At 44.2% G+C, this 12,309-nt stretch overlaps 2 protein-coding genes across 3 annotated transcripts; one reads left to right on the top strand and one right to left on the bottom strand.

The window, feature by feature from the left end:
* The first annotated feature begins 930 nt into the window (after window positions 1-930).
* LOC136541516 (protein Rf1, mitochondrial-like) lies at window positions 931-6,227 on the top strand. 2 transcript variants are annotated; one of them, XM_066533446.1, is made up of 4 exons: window positions 931-3,237; window positions 3,957-3,993; window positions 4,182-4,281; window positions 5,609-6,227. In XM_066533446.1, exon 1 carries the CDS (start codon window positions 1,177-1,179, stop codon window positions 3,163-3,165), a length of 1,989 nt encoding a protein of 662 aa, XP_066389543.1. In that variant the 5' UTR covers window positions 931-1,176; the 3' UTR covers window positions 3,166-3,237; window positions 3,957-3,993; window positions 4,182-4,281; window positions 5,609-6,227. The 2 variants fall into 2 exon arrangements, with proteins under 2 accessions (XP_066389543.1, XP_066389542.1); XM_066533445.1 differs by having other exon boundaries at window positions 4,121-4,281.
* A 2,920-nt stretch (window positions 6,228-9,147) lies between these two features.
* On the bottom strand, window positions 9,148-11,679 carry LOC136541513 (large ribosomal subunit protein uL4z-like). Its single transcript, XM_066533441.1, has 2 exons — window positions 10,532-11,679; window positions 9,148-9,486 (listed from the first exon to the last, which is right to left on the bottom strand). Exons 1-2 carry the CDS (start codon window positions 11,630-11,632, stop codon window positions 9,373-9,375), a joined length of 1,215 nt encoding a protein of 404 aa, XP_066389538.1. The 5' UTR covers window positions 11,633-11,679; the 3' UTR covers window positions 9,148-9,372.
* Window positions 11,680-12,309: the final 630 nt, after the last annotated feature.

Here is a 12,309-nt window from a genome sequence, read left to right as displayed (position 1 = left end):
GAGAAGCAGTAATATGAGTGATTGATTTAGTAGAGCCTACTAACCAAAGGTATAGTACAGAAATGCAGTGCAACTGTGGTCGCCAGGAAAGGCATCCTCACGTCTGTCAGCGAGACAGCCCGGGCAGGCGCCCAGGGTCGCCGGGCCCTGGATCCGCCCATAGACGCAACGGTGTATTTATAGAAGTCGTTGATGTTAGACTTAAGCTATTGATGGGGTTAAAAGGTCATGTCTTTTAGGGGGGATGGCAAGGCTGTGTTTGCTTCTACATACCTTAGGTGTTGTCTTTGTTGTGGGTTACTGTGTGGCTACTTGTCCTGTTTTAAGAGTAGGTTGTTGTCAATATACCTTAGTCGTCGTAATTGCATATTTTTTTTTTGCTATAAACTCTTTTCTGGGTTGCTGTTTGTCTAGTTTGGACCTTCTTTTCTATTAATACAATTCACTTCTCTCTGGTTGGTATAAAAACTATTATTATTCTCACTGCATGTGGTTGATTACTATTTTGAACTAATAAAAAAAATGAGACGACAAGCTTCTTTTGCATGATATGAGCACGAGATCAACATCAACATGAGAGGAATTTGTGGTAATAAATTCAACATTATTCTATAACCTTTTCAAAAAAAGAAAACATTAATCTATAAAGTATTAACAGAAATTAAAGTCAAATATACAATTCATGGTCGACTTCTCTCTCTTTATTTTCCTGTTCATTTTGACTTTTTCAGTTTGTTGTTGACATTTTAGATCCTCAAATCAGTATTTCCTCGGTTGCCACTCTGTACATAACGCCTCAAATTGTCTGGCGCTCAAATTAATTTTCTATTTTCCTTGAAGATTTTTTTTTCCAGATTTACTTGGTCAAACGTGGAAGCCCAAAGAAAACATGCCAACCTGGTGGCCCACTCCCAGGCACGTGATCAGTACTCCCCCAAGCACGCGAAGGCAGCCACCAGAGCCCAGCCGCCACCGCGAGTACACCACCGAATCCTCGACGCCGCCGCCCGCCGCCGCCGCCGCCGCTTCCAACTATTTTCGATTCGTTCCCCATTCTCACACCAGCACACCGCCACCGCCGCTCTGTGCGGACCATCCCAAGAGCGAGCTGCATTTGCCACCGAACCGGAGGGGAATCGGAGGCGCGAGGCGTGGATCCAACCGCCAGCGCCGACCATGTCGAGCCGGACGCGCCCGCCTTGGTTGAAGAAGCTGAAGCGGATCATTGGACGGCGCCTCCGCTCGGGAAGTCTCACCCCTGAGGCCGCGAGCCTACTCTGCGACGAGGTGCTCCCATCGATCCAAAGGCATTCCCCGCCGCCGGCCGTTTCGGCAGCGGCGGACGTGTGGAGGGCCGACCGCCGCCCTTCCTGGGAGCTGGAGCAGTTCATCGGGAAGTGTTACCGATCCGGGGGCCTCGGCCCCGAGGACGCACTCGATCTATTCGACGAATTGCTTCCTCGAGCGAGGCCCGGCTCCGTTTACGCCCTCACCCAGCTGCTCACCACCGTCGCTCGCGCCCCGGTCTCCTCCACCGTGCGCGAAGGCCCTGCGCTCGCCGTGTCCCTGTTCAACCGCATGGTCAAGAAGGTGGCTCCAGACATAGCTACCTACGCAATCGTCATCAGCTGCTGCTGCGGTGCAGGATGCTTGAATCTCGGCTTCGCCGCATTGGGCCAAATCATTAAGACGGGATTGAGGCCACAGGCCATGACCTTCACGCCCCTGCTCAGGACCCTCTGTGCTGAGAAGAGGACGAGTGATGCGGTGAATATTGTGGTCAGGCGGATGCCTGAGCTCGGCTGCACCCCCGATGTCTTCTCCTACACCACACTACTCAAAGGGCTATGTGCTGAGAAGAAATGTGAAGAGGCTGTCGAGCTGATCCACATGATGGCTGAAGATGGAGACAACTGCCCACCTGATGTGGTGTCCTATAACACTGTAATCGATGGCTTCTTTAAAGAGGGTGAGATACGGAAAGCTTACACCCTGTTTCATGAAATGCTTGATCATGGGATCCCACCAAATGTTGTGACCTGCACTTCAATCATTGATGGCCTATGCAAGGTTAAAGCAATGGACAAGGCTGAGGAGGTCCTTCGGCGGATGATTGACGAACGTATTATGCCTAATTGTACTACATATAACAGTCTGATCCATGGATACCTCTCTCTTGGACAGTGGAAAGAGGCAGTCAGAATTCACAAAGAAATGTCTAGAGATGGGCAACGGCCAAATGTTGTTACTTACAATATGCTGATAGACTGTCTCTGTAAATCTGGATGGTGCGCAGAAGCTAGAGATATCTTTAATTCTATGATTCAGAGCGGTGAAAAACCCAATGTTTCCACCTATAGAAGTCTGCTTCATGGGTATGCTACCGAAGGCAATCTTGTTGAAATGAACAATGTCAAAGATTTGATGGTACAAAATGGAATGCGACTTGACCTTCATGTCTTCAACATACAGTTGTATGCATACTGTAAATGTGGAAGGCTAGATGATGCAATCCTTACATTTAACAAAATGCAGCAGCTCGGATTGATGCCAGACATAGTCACCTACAACACAGTGATAGATGGGCTTTGCAAGATAGGCCGGCTGGACGATGCAATGTCCCAATTTTCTCAGATGATTCATGATGGATTGTCTGCCAATATCATAACATTTAGAATCCTAATTCATGGTTTTTCTATGTACGGCAAATGGGAGAAGACTGAGGAACTATTTTATGAGATGATGGATAGAGGCATTCCTCCTGATGTCAATGTGTTCAATGCAATGATAGACAAGCTATTCAAAGAAGGAAAGGTTACAGAGGCCCAAAAACTCTTTGATTTGATGCCCCTTGCAGGTGTGAAACCTGATATTGTTACCTATAGTACAATGATTCATGGGTATTTCTTAGCTGGTGAAGTGGACGAAGTGATGAAGCTCCTTGATGATATGCTCTCGATTGGCTTGAAACCCACTGCTGTTACCTTTAATACTTTACTTGATGGCATGGTCTCTATGGGATTGAAACCTGATGTTGTTACCTGTAAGACTTTGATTGATAGCTGCTGTGAAGACGGTAGGATAGAGGATGTATTAACTGTGTTCAGAGAAATGTTGAGCAAGGCAGATAAGACTGATACTATAACGGAAAATATAATTTCGTGAGTAATATTTTGGATTGGATGAACTGCCATTGGGATGGAACTCAACCTGAAGAAGACCAAAAGAGGGAAACAGGTTCTTAATCTTAACTAGGACGCATTATGTTGTGCTTAATTTTACATGAAGATGATTTGGATGTGTCATCAGTCTGAAGAAGTTACAGTATGGTTTCTTATCTACCCAGTAGTATGTATCTTGTAGGTCTTCTTGTCTTTGTAAATTTTAGTGTTTCGTTGTTGCAAGCTTGATCTTTTGTGAAGTATATGTATGAGGGGATTCCTTGCAATGACGGTCCTTAACCTTTATTTTTCTTAGAACCGTAGCCTTGGTTTGTTTGCTGAAGAAACTGTTCTTTTCACCTTTCTACTCTTGAGGAGTTGAAAACCTGTTCCTTAGTCTTATGATGAAGTCAGCTGATTGTAAAACATGTGTATACCAAGTATACACCTCTTTTCACTGTTTCAATGTGGTATTTCCGCTCAAACCATTAGAAGTTGTTACACCAGCAGGAGTGTGTTCATACATTTGGGAAAGCATATCTACAAGGATGCTTACAGCACAAGTTATTACTTCAATTCCAAAGTGATCTTCCTCAGGTTCTAAGAGCTAGTTAAAGGCTTAAAGTAAGGCATTGAAAGCATACTAACTGCTACAACATGATGACATAACTATGATGGACAAAGTTTTGTGCGCAAATTTTGAAGGAAAACACCCTTCCTCTATTGAATTGGCCATTGTTTAGTTTGTAATAGCGCTCAGGCTAATACTGGTTGTGACTTTTGCATGAACCTCAGGTATGAGCAGCATGAATTGGAAGGGAAGTTATTCGAGGTATGGAAATTTTGGTTCCATTTTTTGAGTTATTCATTAGAAACTTGCATTGTGAATTATATGTAATGAGTAGCAGGCTTTGTTAAACCATTGGAGACACTGATGCGTGTGTATTGCTTTTGTTCAGCTCAAATTGTTATCATTGTCAAGTGGGAGGCATGCATTCCTAATTTGAGTGCTATTTTCAGGAGGTGACTTGGATTTTGCTTTTGAAAGTATTGCAGCCTTCTCAGACAATGGGGAGAATCAAGGGTATATTTTCCTGCTGCAAAGTGTCGAAAACATCAGGTAGGCTGTCTCGTTCCTTACATGAACTGACGTGCTAGTATTCTGTCCCCTGCTTTTCTTAGAGCTGCACTTACCTTACAACCCTTGCAAAAATAGCAGATAAAATTTCCCCTTTTTTTTAATAATATAGGAATTTGTTCAGTTCTACTCTGGTTTGGTCACTTTCTTTTTTTCTGGAGCTTTTCCTGCATACGAATGTCATTTCAAAGTACCTCCTCATTTCGTTTTGCAAATGATCTACACTGACTTGTTGCCTAGTTTGGTCGCCGGGCGAGCGCTCGCCTTGCCTCGCTTGGCAACAAATCAGAGGTAGATAGCTGTTTGGTTCTCCAGCAACCTTGCCTCGTTATCTGTGTTTTCCAGGGTTTTCTAGCTGGCCAATTCGGCTCACCTCCGCTGGCAAGGCTAGCCTTGCCCCGCGAAGCGAGGCTAGGTGATGGAGCAAGGCATCTAAATGTCCCAAGTTTCTAAGATTCTAACTAAGGCATCATTTGAGTATTTGACTCTTAACATTGCGAGTCTGTCTCCTAAAAATATTGCTCCTCAAACATTAGAGTCTGACCTGACTTGGATAAAGGACAGTTTATTGGGTCATACTGTAATCCGACAAGGTTCACTCAATGTTAGAGCAGATGATTATCCTGTTAACAGTTTGTTTTGATCTCTCCATTTTTGGATGAATTTCTTTATTCTTTTAATGGCTCAAAGCTTGCTCTTTAGAGCTGAAGTTTCTGATTTGTAAAAAGCAGCTTGCTTCTCTGGAGTGGAAGCTTGATGCACTTAAAGCACAAGCTACCACCATGACCCAGGGAAAGAAGTCCCGGCTCATGTGGGAAACTGCTACTACAAGAGTAATTCACTACTTGGTCCACAGGTTATTCATCCGTTTGGTGTTGTTTTCTTATGATGTTGTTTTATGTCAAGCCATACCAGTTAAAACTGAAGTTTATGCTTCTTTATGAGCTGTTTGGTTCTTTCTGATAGGAATTCATTCTCGAACTTAACAAAAGAAGAGTTTGCTCTCTGTTCTGACTTTATAACTATTTATGAATGCAATTCTTGGATACTTCCTGCAACCACCCAGGAGTTGTCAACTTTCATTCAGAAGCTGGCAATCCTGTTTCGCTTAACATTAGAAATGCAAATAATCTTATCTGATTGCATTTGCTTGCATGGACATGCATTATCGTTTGATACTTCCATTTTGACTTGCATATACATGCAAATGGGGGTAATTGTCTAGGGCACACCTTAAATCATTTACGATGGCTGATTATTTGAAATCTCATGTCAATCTTTTGAATGCATAGCATTTTGTTCCTTTCAGATATTGGGGTGTACCTGTCATACTGAGACCCTGCAACCTTATGGGAGCAGTGCCCTAGCTTGTACCAAGGAAGGGAACTAAAATGGTCCTCTAAGAAGTTTGGGGAGGTGTTTTTGCTTTCATAATCTTGCCATTCCTCTTGCAAGTTGGTCTGCAATCTCTCTCTCCGCAGCCGGACGAGCATTGATGAATGGAGGTCTAGAGCTGAGGCTTTGGTTGAGGGTCAGGCTCGAAAAGTGCTGAACTCCGTCATCCTTGGTGCACGGATAATTTGGAAACATTGCAGTTGATTCGTGGTCGATGGTGCCTCCCTTAACCTGGCTGCGGCTAGTCTTTCTCTAGGGAGGAGTTGTATTTTTGGGGGGCTGACCGGGGCAGGGGCATGTTTTTCCTCCTTGCCCTTGTGCCCAGTAGTGGTCACTAGGATGGCCTTATTCTGTATTTTTGTTCCATTGTATATGTACTGCAGGATTTCTTACCCTCGTTTTACATGTAGCTTTTCCTGCATGTTCGTGAAAGAAAAATCTTGCCATTCCTATATTAGCTGAATTTATGTTTAGGAATATGAATGTACAATTAAAAAACTCATATTTGAACATACATATACAATGGATATTGAAGGCCCTTTTTTCAGAAGGAAAAAGTTCCAGCCTTTTTTACATTGTGAGATGCATACAGCCTTATTTCTTATTACAGGATGCACCTTTTGTTTTTTCCGTTGCACTTAGAGGCTTAAGAATCACAGTGCTTTATATTTGAGGTACTTCAATTCAACGCTTCAGTTACTTGGGCTTACTCATGACTTGGGCTTACTCATGAGTGAATTTGTATTCAAAGATGTGAGTATTGAATGTAAATGTAAATGAACAGAGATTTTCGGAACAACTGTCTGTTTCATTGATCTCTTTGGATTATATACAAGTGAAGGGTCACGTTGTACGGACGTGACTGTTCGGAAAAATGCACTGTTCACTGGACCAGTCTACTACCGAAGGGACATGCCCCTTCGTAGTGCTAACTGTTTATACTAACTAATTGCTAATTCTCTTCCTCTGTTGATGAGATCACTAAGTATAAAGAGGTGTCTGTTAGGAACAGACACCATTTAGTAACACTCTCCGTTGATCAAATCTTCTTTGAGATCAATGCAGCTGTATGCTTGGATTTCTCGAAAAACCCTATAGGAAAAATCTGAGGAATATGTATTTATAGATATGCTATAAAAACTCCTTTAAACCTTAGGAAAATAAAGAGAAAATAGCATATATGAGTGTGATTTAAATAAATCACTATGTCATTGGTATCCCATTAAAAACTCCAGTGGGAAAAAATATTGGAGATACGACATATAGATTACTCCCCCAAAAACCATTTCAGGAAAAATATGAGGAGCAATATAAAGTGATATATCGCTAAAACTCCTGAAAAAATCCAGTGGAAAAATTAGGAGAAAATATAACGACATATTATTGGTATTGCCTCTTGGATAACTCACATGAAAAACCTTTTCAGGGAAAAACCATGGATGAGTTGTGAGGGTAATATGTGTCTTTGATATTTCCCACGAAAACCCATGTGAGAAAAATAGGAAATATGACACATGCTTATGTTAATATTACCTCATTAAAAACTTTAACAAGAAACCTTGTAAGTAAAACTTGTGAAAGAAAAGAGTATAATATGATGTGGGTACAGGTCAACATTTAGGAGATGTCTCCCCCTGATTCTGGCAAATCTCAAAGTCGCCGTATACCAATTCTATGTATCAATTTTTGAAACACAGAAGTTGGTAAGGACATAAACTAAAGAATAAAAAATATATAATCAGTTCAGGGTAGGAAATTACAATTGGCCTCAGAATTGCTTCAATCATCATTTGATCAACACTTTTGGAGCATCAAGGCATGTTTGCACACGGAGTAATCACAGAAAATCAAATTAGTACAGGTAGCATAGCATGCCTAGTACCTCAAAATGTCGATCATCAGATTATTTGGATATGCAGCTTCTCATCATAGGCTATTGACATATAAAAGAAGATAATTCAAAGTGGTTCATAAATGTTATTGTGCTCATCACTGCATGTGCCTAAGTGGTTCAGATATAAGAACTGAAGCACAGTCCCATTTAGTTCATCATTGCACAGCCCCACAACTTGTAGTGATCCCTGAAAAGTGTTAGATACAATAGAAAAGGTCCTTACTTTTGTGCAAAAAAAACATGAATTGTGTCTTTCTCTTCTGTTTATAATAGTGATAAATGCAGTACAAACTTGTAGTGGTCAGGCATCAAAAACTATGTTGATGCAATACTTTATAATGGGCAGAAATGAGAAGTTCTTTGACATTGTCATGCAATTCTGTTTATCAAGAATATGTGTAACAGCTTTATAATGGTCTTATTCATTCACAGATCAGCAACTCATGTTTATAACAAATCACATTGAATTACATATGGTTCACTAAGCTGCTTTATCAGCAATTCCTAACAAATATTGCTGATAGTCCCCTTGCTTGTGTTTACAGCATATGGTTCACTGCAACACTTTATTAGCCACTGAGTTCCTGTCACAGTTCTTGAGCAGTCGCAGCTCCATCCATCGATGCAGCCACCATCAACAAAGATCTTGGGGGGTTTCAGTTCAAATTAGACTGATCCTGGCGATATTATTCTCTAGCCAGCAGGTCCAGCAGCACGCAAGGATGCACCAGCTGCTGTAGGCCACTGCAATACTGAGAACAAAACAGTAGCCCTTAATCAAGAAGAAAATATGATTTTTGTACCTGCAGTAACGATTTTGTACCTGGCGATACTGAAGTAGCCCCTATAGTCATTCCCAGTACTGAATATTGAGCTGCTCCCCAACCTTGCTCATCTGCACATGGGAATGGGAAACCACATACTTTAGTTGTCATCATCCATCAATGAGCACTACTAGCAGCAGCAGCTTTGCTTGAGTAGTCAAGAAGCAGTACTGTTTGACGAGCAACAACAATAACCTGAGGAGAGAAGCAGTGGAGCTTGACAGGGAGGGCGAGAGTGGTGGAGCGCAGTCGCCTGCGGCGGAGCTGGACGGAGAGGGCGTTCGCGGCGATAGCAGCAACAAGTGAGAAGCGGCGGCGGACTAATTTCTGGGATTGGGCTGGTGGACCTCCGAGAGTCTCCAGTCACGGTTTGTAACTCGTTTCAATTAAAGCTAAACCCAAACAGTGTTTAGCTACCTAAACATACAGTTTGATAATTTAGGGATGAGATTGACACAGCTTATAACAAGGACCAATATCATACTTTACTCTTTCGAGAACATGATATGCCAGGCCAGATGATTGACATTGGACAAACGTGGGTCCTCATTTTGGACTGAGCAAGAGAAAAACAGTGGGGCAACGAATATATCAAGCCCAACAAGGGACCCCGTAGCCAAATATTACAAAGCCAAACGGCACTGCACCACAGGCGTCAAGAACAGAACAGTCACGATAACAATTAACACAACCAGCAATACAAGGATTCAGGGAAGGTTGGCAGAGAGCAACAAGTACACAAATCCCAAGCATAATTCAGATAACTGGTTCGAATATGCAAATACCATGTTCTCACGGAAATGCACAAACAGAATGAATATGCAAGACTTAAGTCTCAAAATCCCACAGGTAGGTAACTTGTTATGATGATGCAGGATAGAACAGATTGATAGATCCTCTTTCCTCTCAAGATAAGTTCAGCAACACTACTACTCAAAACTTAACTAGATCTCACGCAGATCACTGCGTCACACCGAGCCACTTTGTGAAGTTCTCAAACTCAGTGTAGTCACTGTCTGAGATCATGGTCTTGTACCATGCCTTGCCAGCAGCCTTGACCTTGGCAGCCTCCTCCTACAACAAACCAACATGTAATGTTCAGTACTTGGTTGTCAACAAAACAAATGATCAGCTTCTGATATAGAGAATGCCAGGCAAGTCTGTTCAAGTGCTGACTGCAACAAATAATCTGAACAAGACCCACCATACATAAATACAGGACTATGCTGTCAAAGTGTCAAACAAATGGGCCAGATGACACTAGGACGTGGGGCATTTCAGGAAACTTGGGGAATAATTTAAAACATCATATAGGATTCAAAGTAATTATCAGCACTTCAAATGATTAAATATTAATCTCAATCAAACTCTGGTTAGTGTCCAAATGTCACCAGTTCAAAACAAAAACCAGCAGGCAACAATAATCAAAATAAAATGTTCAACAGAAACAATCCCCATGCCTAGGATGGCTACACATTTGACGGTGGCCCAAGCCTCAGGGCTTGTCTGGCTGCACTCCATTCCACCCAAATCCACATGTTTTGGGAGAGGTTGAGATGGAAAATTAACCTCAATAATCCCTCCCAATACATGCACATGCGGATTGGGGTGGAGTTAAGCCCTCAGTTAACAAATTATTTCCAAGAGTAGGGCACCAGTATTACTAACATTTCTCCAGACATCTAAAGAAACATAATACAAGTCACACAAAATGCCTAGCAAAACTTGACAAGGACAGCAAACACACTAAGGTAGTAAATTTTATCCATCGATTGTACAGCACAAAATAAAGAGTAATTCTGGGTACAACATTAAACCAATGCAAGCTAAACCCTCAAGAACCACTACTGCAAAAGCATATGAAATGGACTAATTCACGTGTGGTGCTCTGGAATTAGCTGACACAAAGCATGGCATAATTCGCAACATTATTACAAATGTGCAACAGCAAACAAAGTTAAAGGTACCAGTATCCACTAGACATCAGATGGAACAGAAAATGTACTAGGTATCACCAGTAATAATTAATACCACAAACTACAGAACTAAATAGTTACTATCTGAGTGATCATATCCAGTATTAATAACAGAAATGTAAGGGAGCAAGAGATGGTCATACCGGTCTAAGCTTGGTCCTCTTGGAGTCGAGCTTCTCCTTCCGGGCCTTGACGCGAGCAGCTTCAGCAAGGGTGGCCATCTTCCGGGCAGTGCCGAGGTAGGGGTTGAGCTTGAGCACGGCAGCCATATTCTTGAGCGGGTTCTTCCGCTTCTCCCTGCGCTTCACCTCCTTGTTGAGTGGCTTCACCACAGACTGCACCTCGTCAGAGTTGATGATCCTGCCCAGGTCAGCGTTGGTCATCTTGGGCCTCGGCAGAACGAAGCCCTTCTTCTTGAGCGACGGGGCGTCAAAGCTCCCATACACCTCCTCAAGCTTCTTGAACGCGCTCTCGGTCCAGATCACAAAGCGCCCGAGGTGGCCACCGGGGGCGAGGTCGAGCAGGTTGAGGCGCTCGACGTTGGCGACATCCACACCGGGGAGGTTGCGGAAGGCCTTGACGACCTTGGAGCCCTCGGTGCCGTAGACGATGAGCGGGCCCTTGCGGTTGATGTAGCGGCGGTTGCGCATCTTCCCCTTGCCGGGGCGGATGGCGACGGAGTCCTTGGCCTTCTCGGCGTCGGCGTAGGCGCCGATATGCTTGAGGATCTTGATCGCCTGGGCGGTCTTCTCGATGGACTCCACCGAGTCGGAGATGACCAGGGGCATCTCGGGGACAGTCTCGATGCGGTGGCCGCGCGCCTGGACGAGGGCCGGGACGGCGGTGGCGGCGAGCGCGGAGGCGACGGCGACGCGGCGGAGGTTGATGTTGACGCGGTGGTGCCACTTGCGCCAGATCTTGGTGGGCGCGAACATGCGGCCGCCGCGGCACATGTTGCCGAAGGCTCCCTGGCCGGCGCGGTGGGTGCCGCCGCCCGGGACGCGGGGGATACGGGACACGGCGCGCCCGGTACCCCAGGACTCGGCCGACGTCTGGTGGCCGGCGCGGCGGGAGACGGCGTAGGGCTGGCGCTTGTTGCAGGACAGCAGCTTGTGGGCGAAGCGGACCACGTCGGGGCGGATCGGCGCCCCGAAGACGGGCGGTAGGGCGATGCCGGGGGCGTCGGTCACCATGTCGCCCTCCAGGGCCTTCACGGAGACGAGGGGGCGGCTGAAGGCAACCATGGCGGCGGCGGCGGCGGCGGCTAGGGTTTGGGTGGCGCGGCGGTGGTGCGAATGGAGGCGGGGCGCAAGGGGAAGAGGCTATATAGGTGGCGGTGACTAGGTTTTGTGTGCGGGGGTTAGTGGGAGCGATCTGGTCCGTTGGTTTGGAACGGGCGGTGGGATTTGAGGGAAATTTAGTGGGCTGGGCCTGGAGATCTCTGTCATATATGGACTGGACCATGCTGTGGTGACCTGAAAAAAATCCACATTACCTCCCTCAATTTTCGTCAAAGTTTGATTTTTCTCTCCAAACTCTAAAACCGGACAAAACACCCCTCAACTTTTAAAATCGTTCATCTTACCTCCTTAGCCCTGTTATAAGCCATTTTGAAGACGGTTTTGTCTCTTTTTTTATTTATTTTGGCTGAATCATAGAAAATCATAAAAAGGAAAATCCAGTTTTTTTACTCCATATGAGTAGATCTACACAGTGAACATATAATATGATATGCTTTAGTATAAAGTTTTTGCTGTGGCTTTAGATCTATGATTTTCTGTAATTAAATAGAATAATTCATAGCTGCAGTTTCTATAGTCCAATTATGTTGAAATTTTTATGAAGGGCTAATTTTTGTATGCTTAAACTGTAGTAAAAATTTCATACTCATTGGATCACGTATAACTTAGTTATAGATTTT

The sequence above is a fragment of the Miscanthus floridulus genome, chromosome 3, assembly GCF_019320115.1.
Source record: "Miscanthus floridulus cultivar M001 chromosome 3, ASM1932011v1, whole genome shotgun sequence".
NCBI lineage: Eukaryota > Viridiplantae > Streptophyta > Magnoliopsida > Poales > Poaceae > Miscanthus > Miscanthus floridulus.
The sequence above is the reverse complement of the archived record's forward strand: the minus strand, read 5'-3'. Positions and strand labels throughout refer to the sequence as shown.

Excerpts from the sequence above, each read along its gene's own strand:
- LOC136541516 (XM_066533446.1), top strand. The coding sequence starts at position 1,177 with ATGTCGAGCCGGACGCGCCCGCCTTGGTTGAAGAAGCTGAAGCGGATC.
- LOC136541513 (XM_066533441.1), bottom strand. The coding sequence starts at position 11,632 with ATGGTTGCCTTCAGCCGCCCCCTCGTCTCCGTGAAGGCCCTGGAGGGC. Across the intron at positions 9,487-10,531 it reads AGAGGACCAAGCTTAGACCG|GAGGAGGCTGCCAAGGTCAA; the intron begins GTATGACCATCT and ends GGTTTGTTGTAG.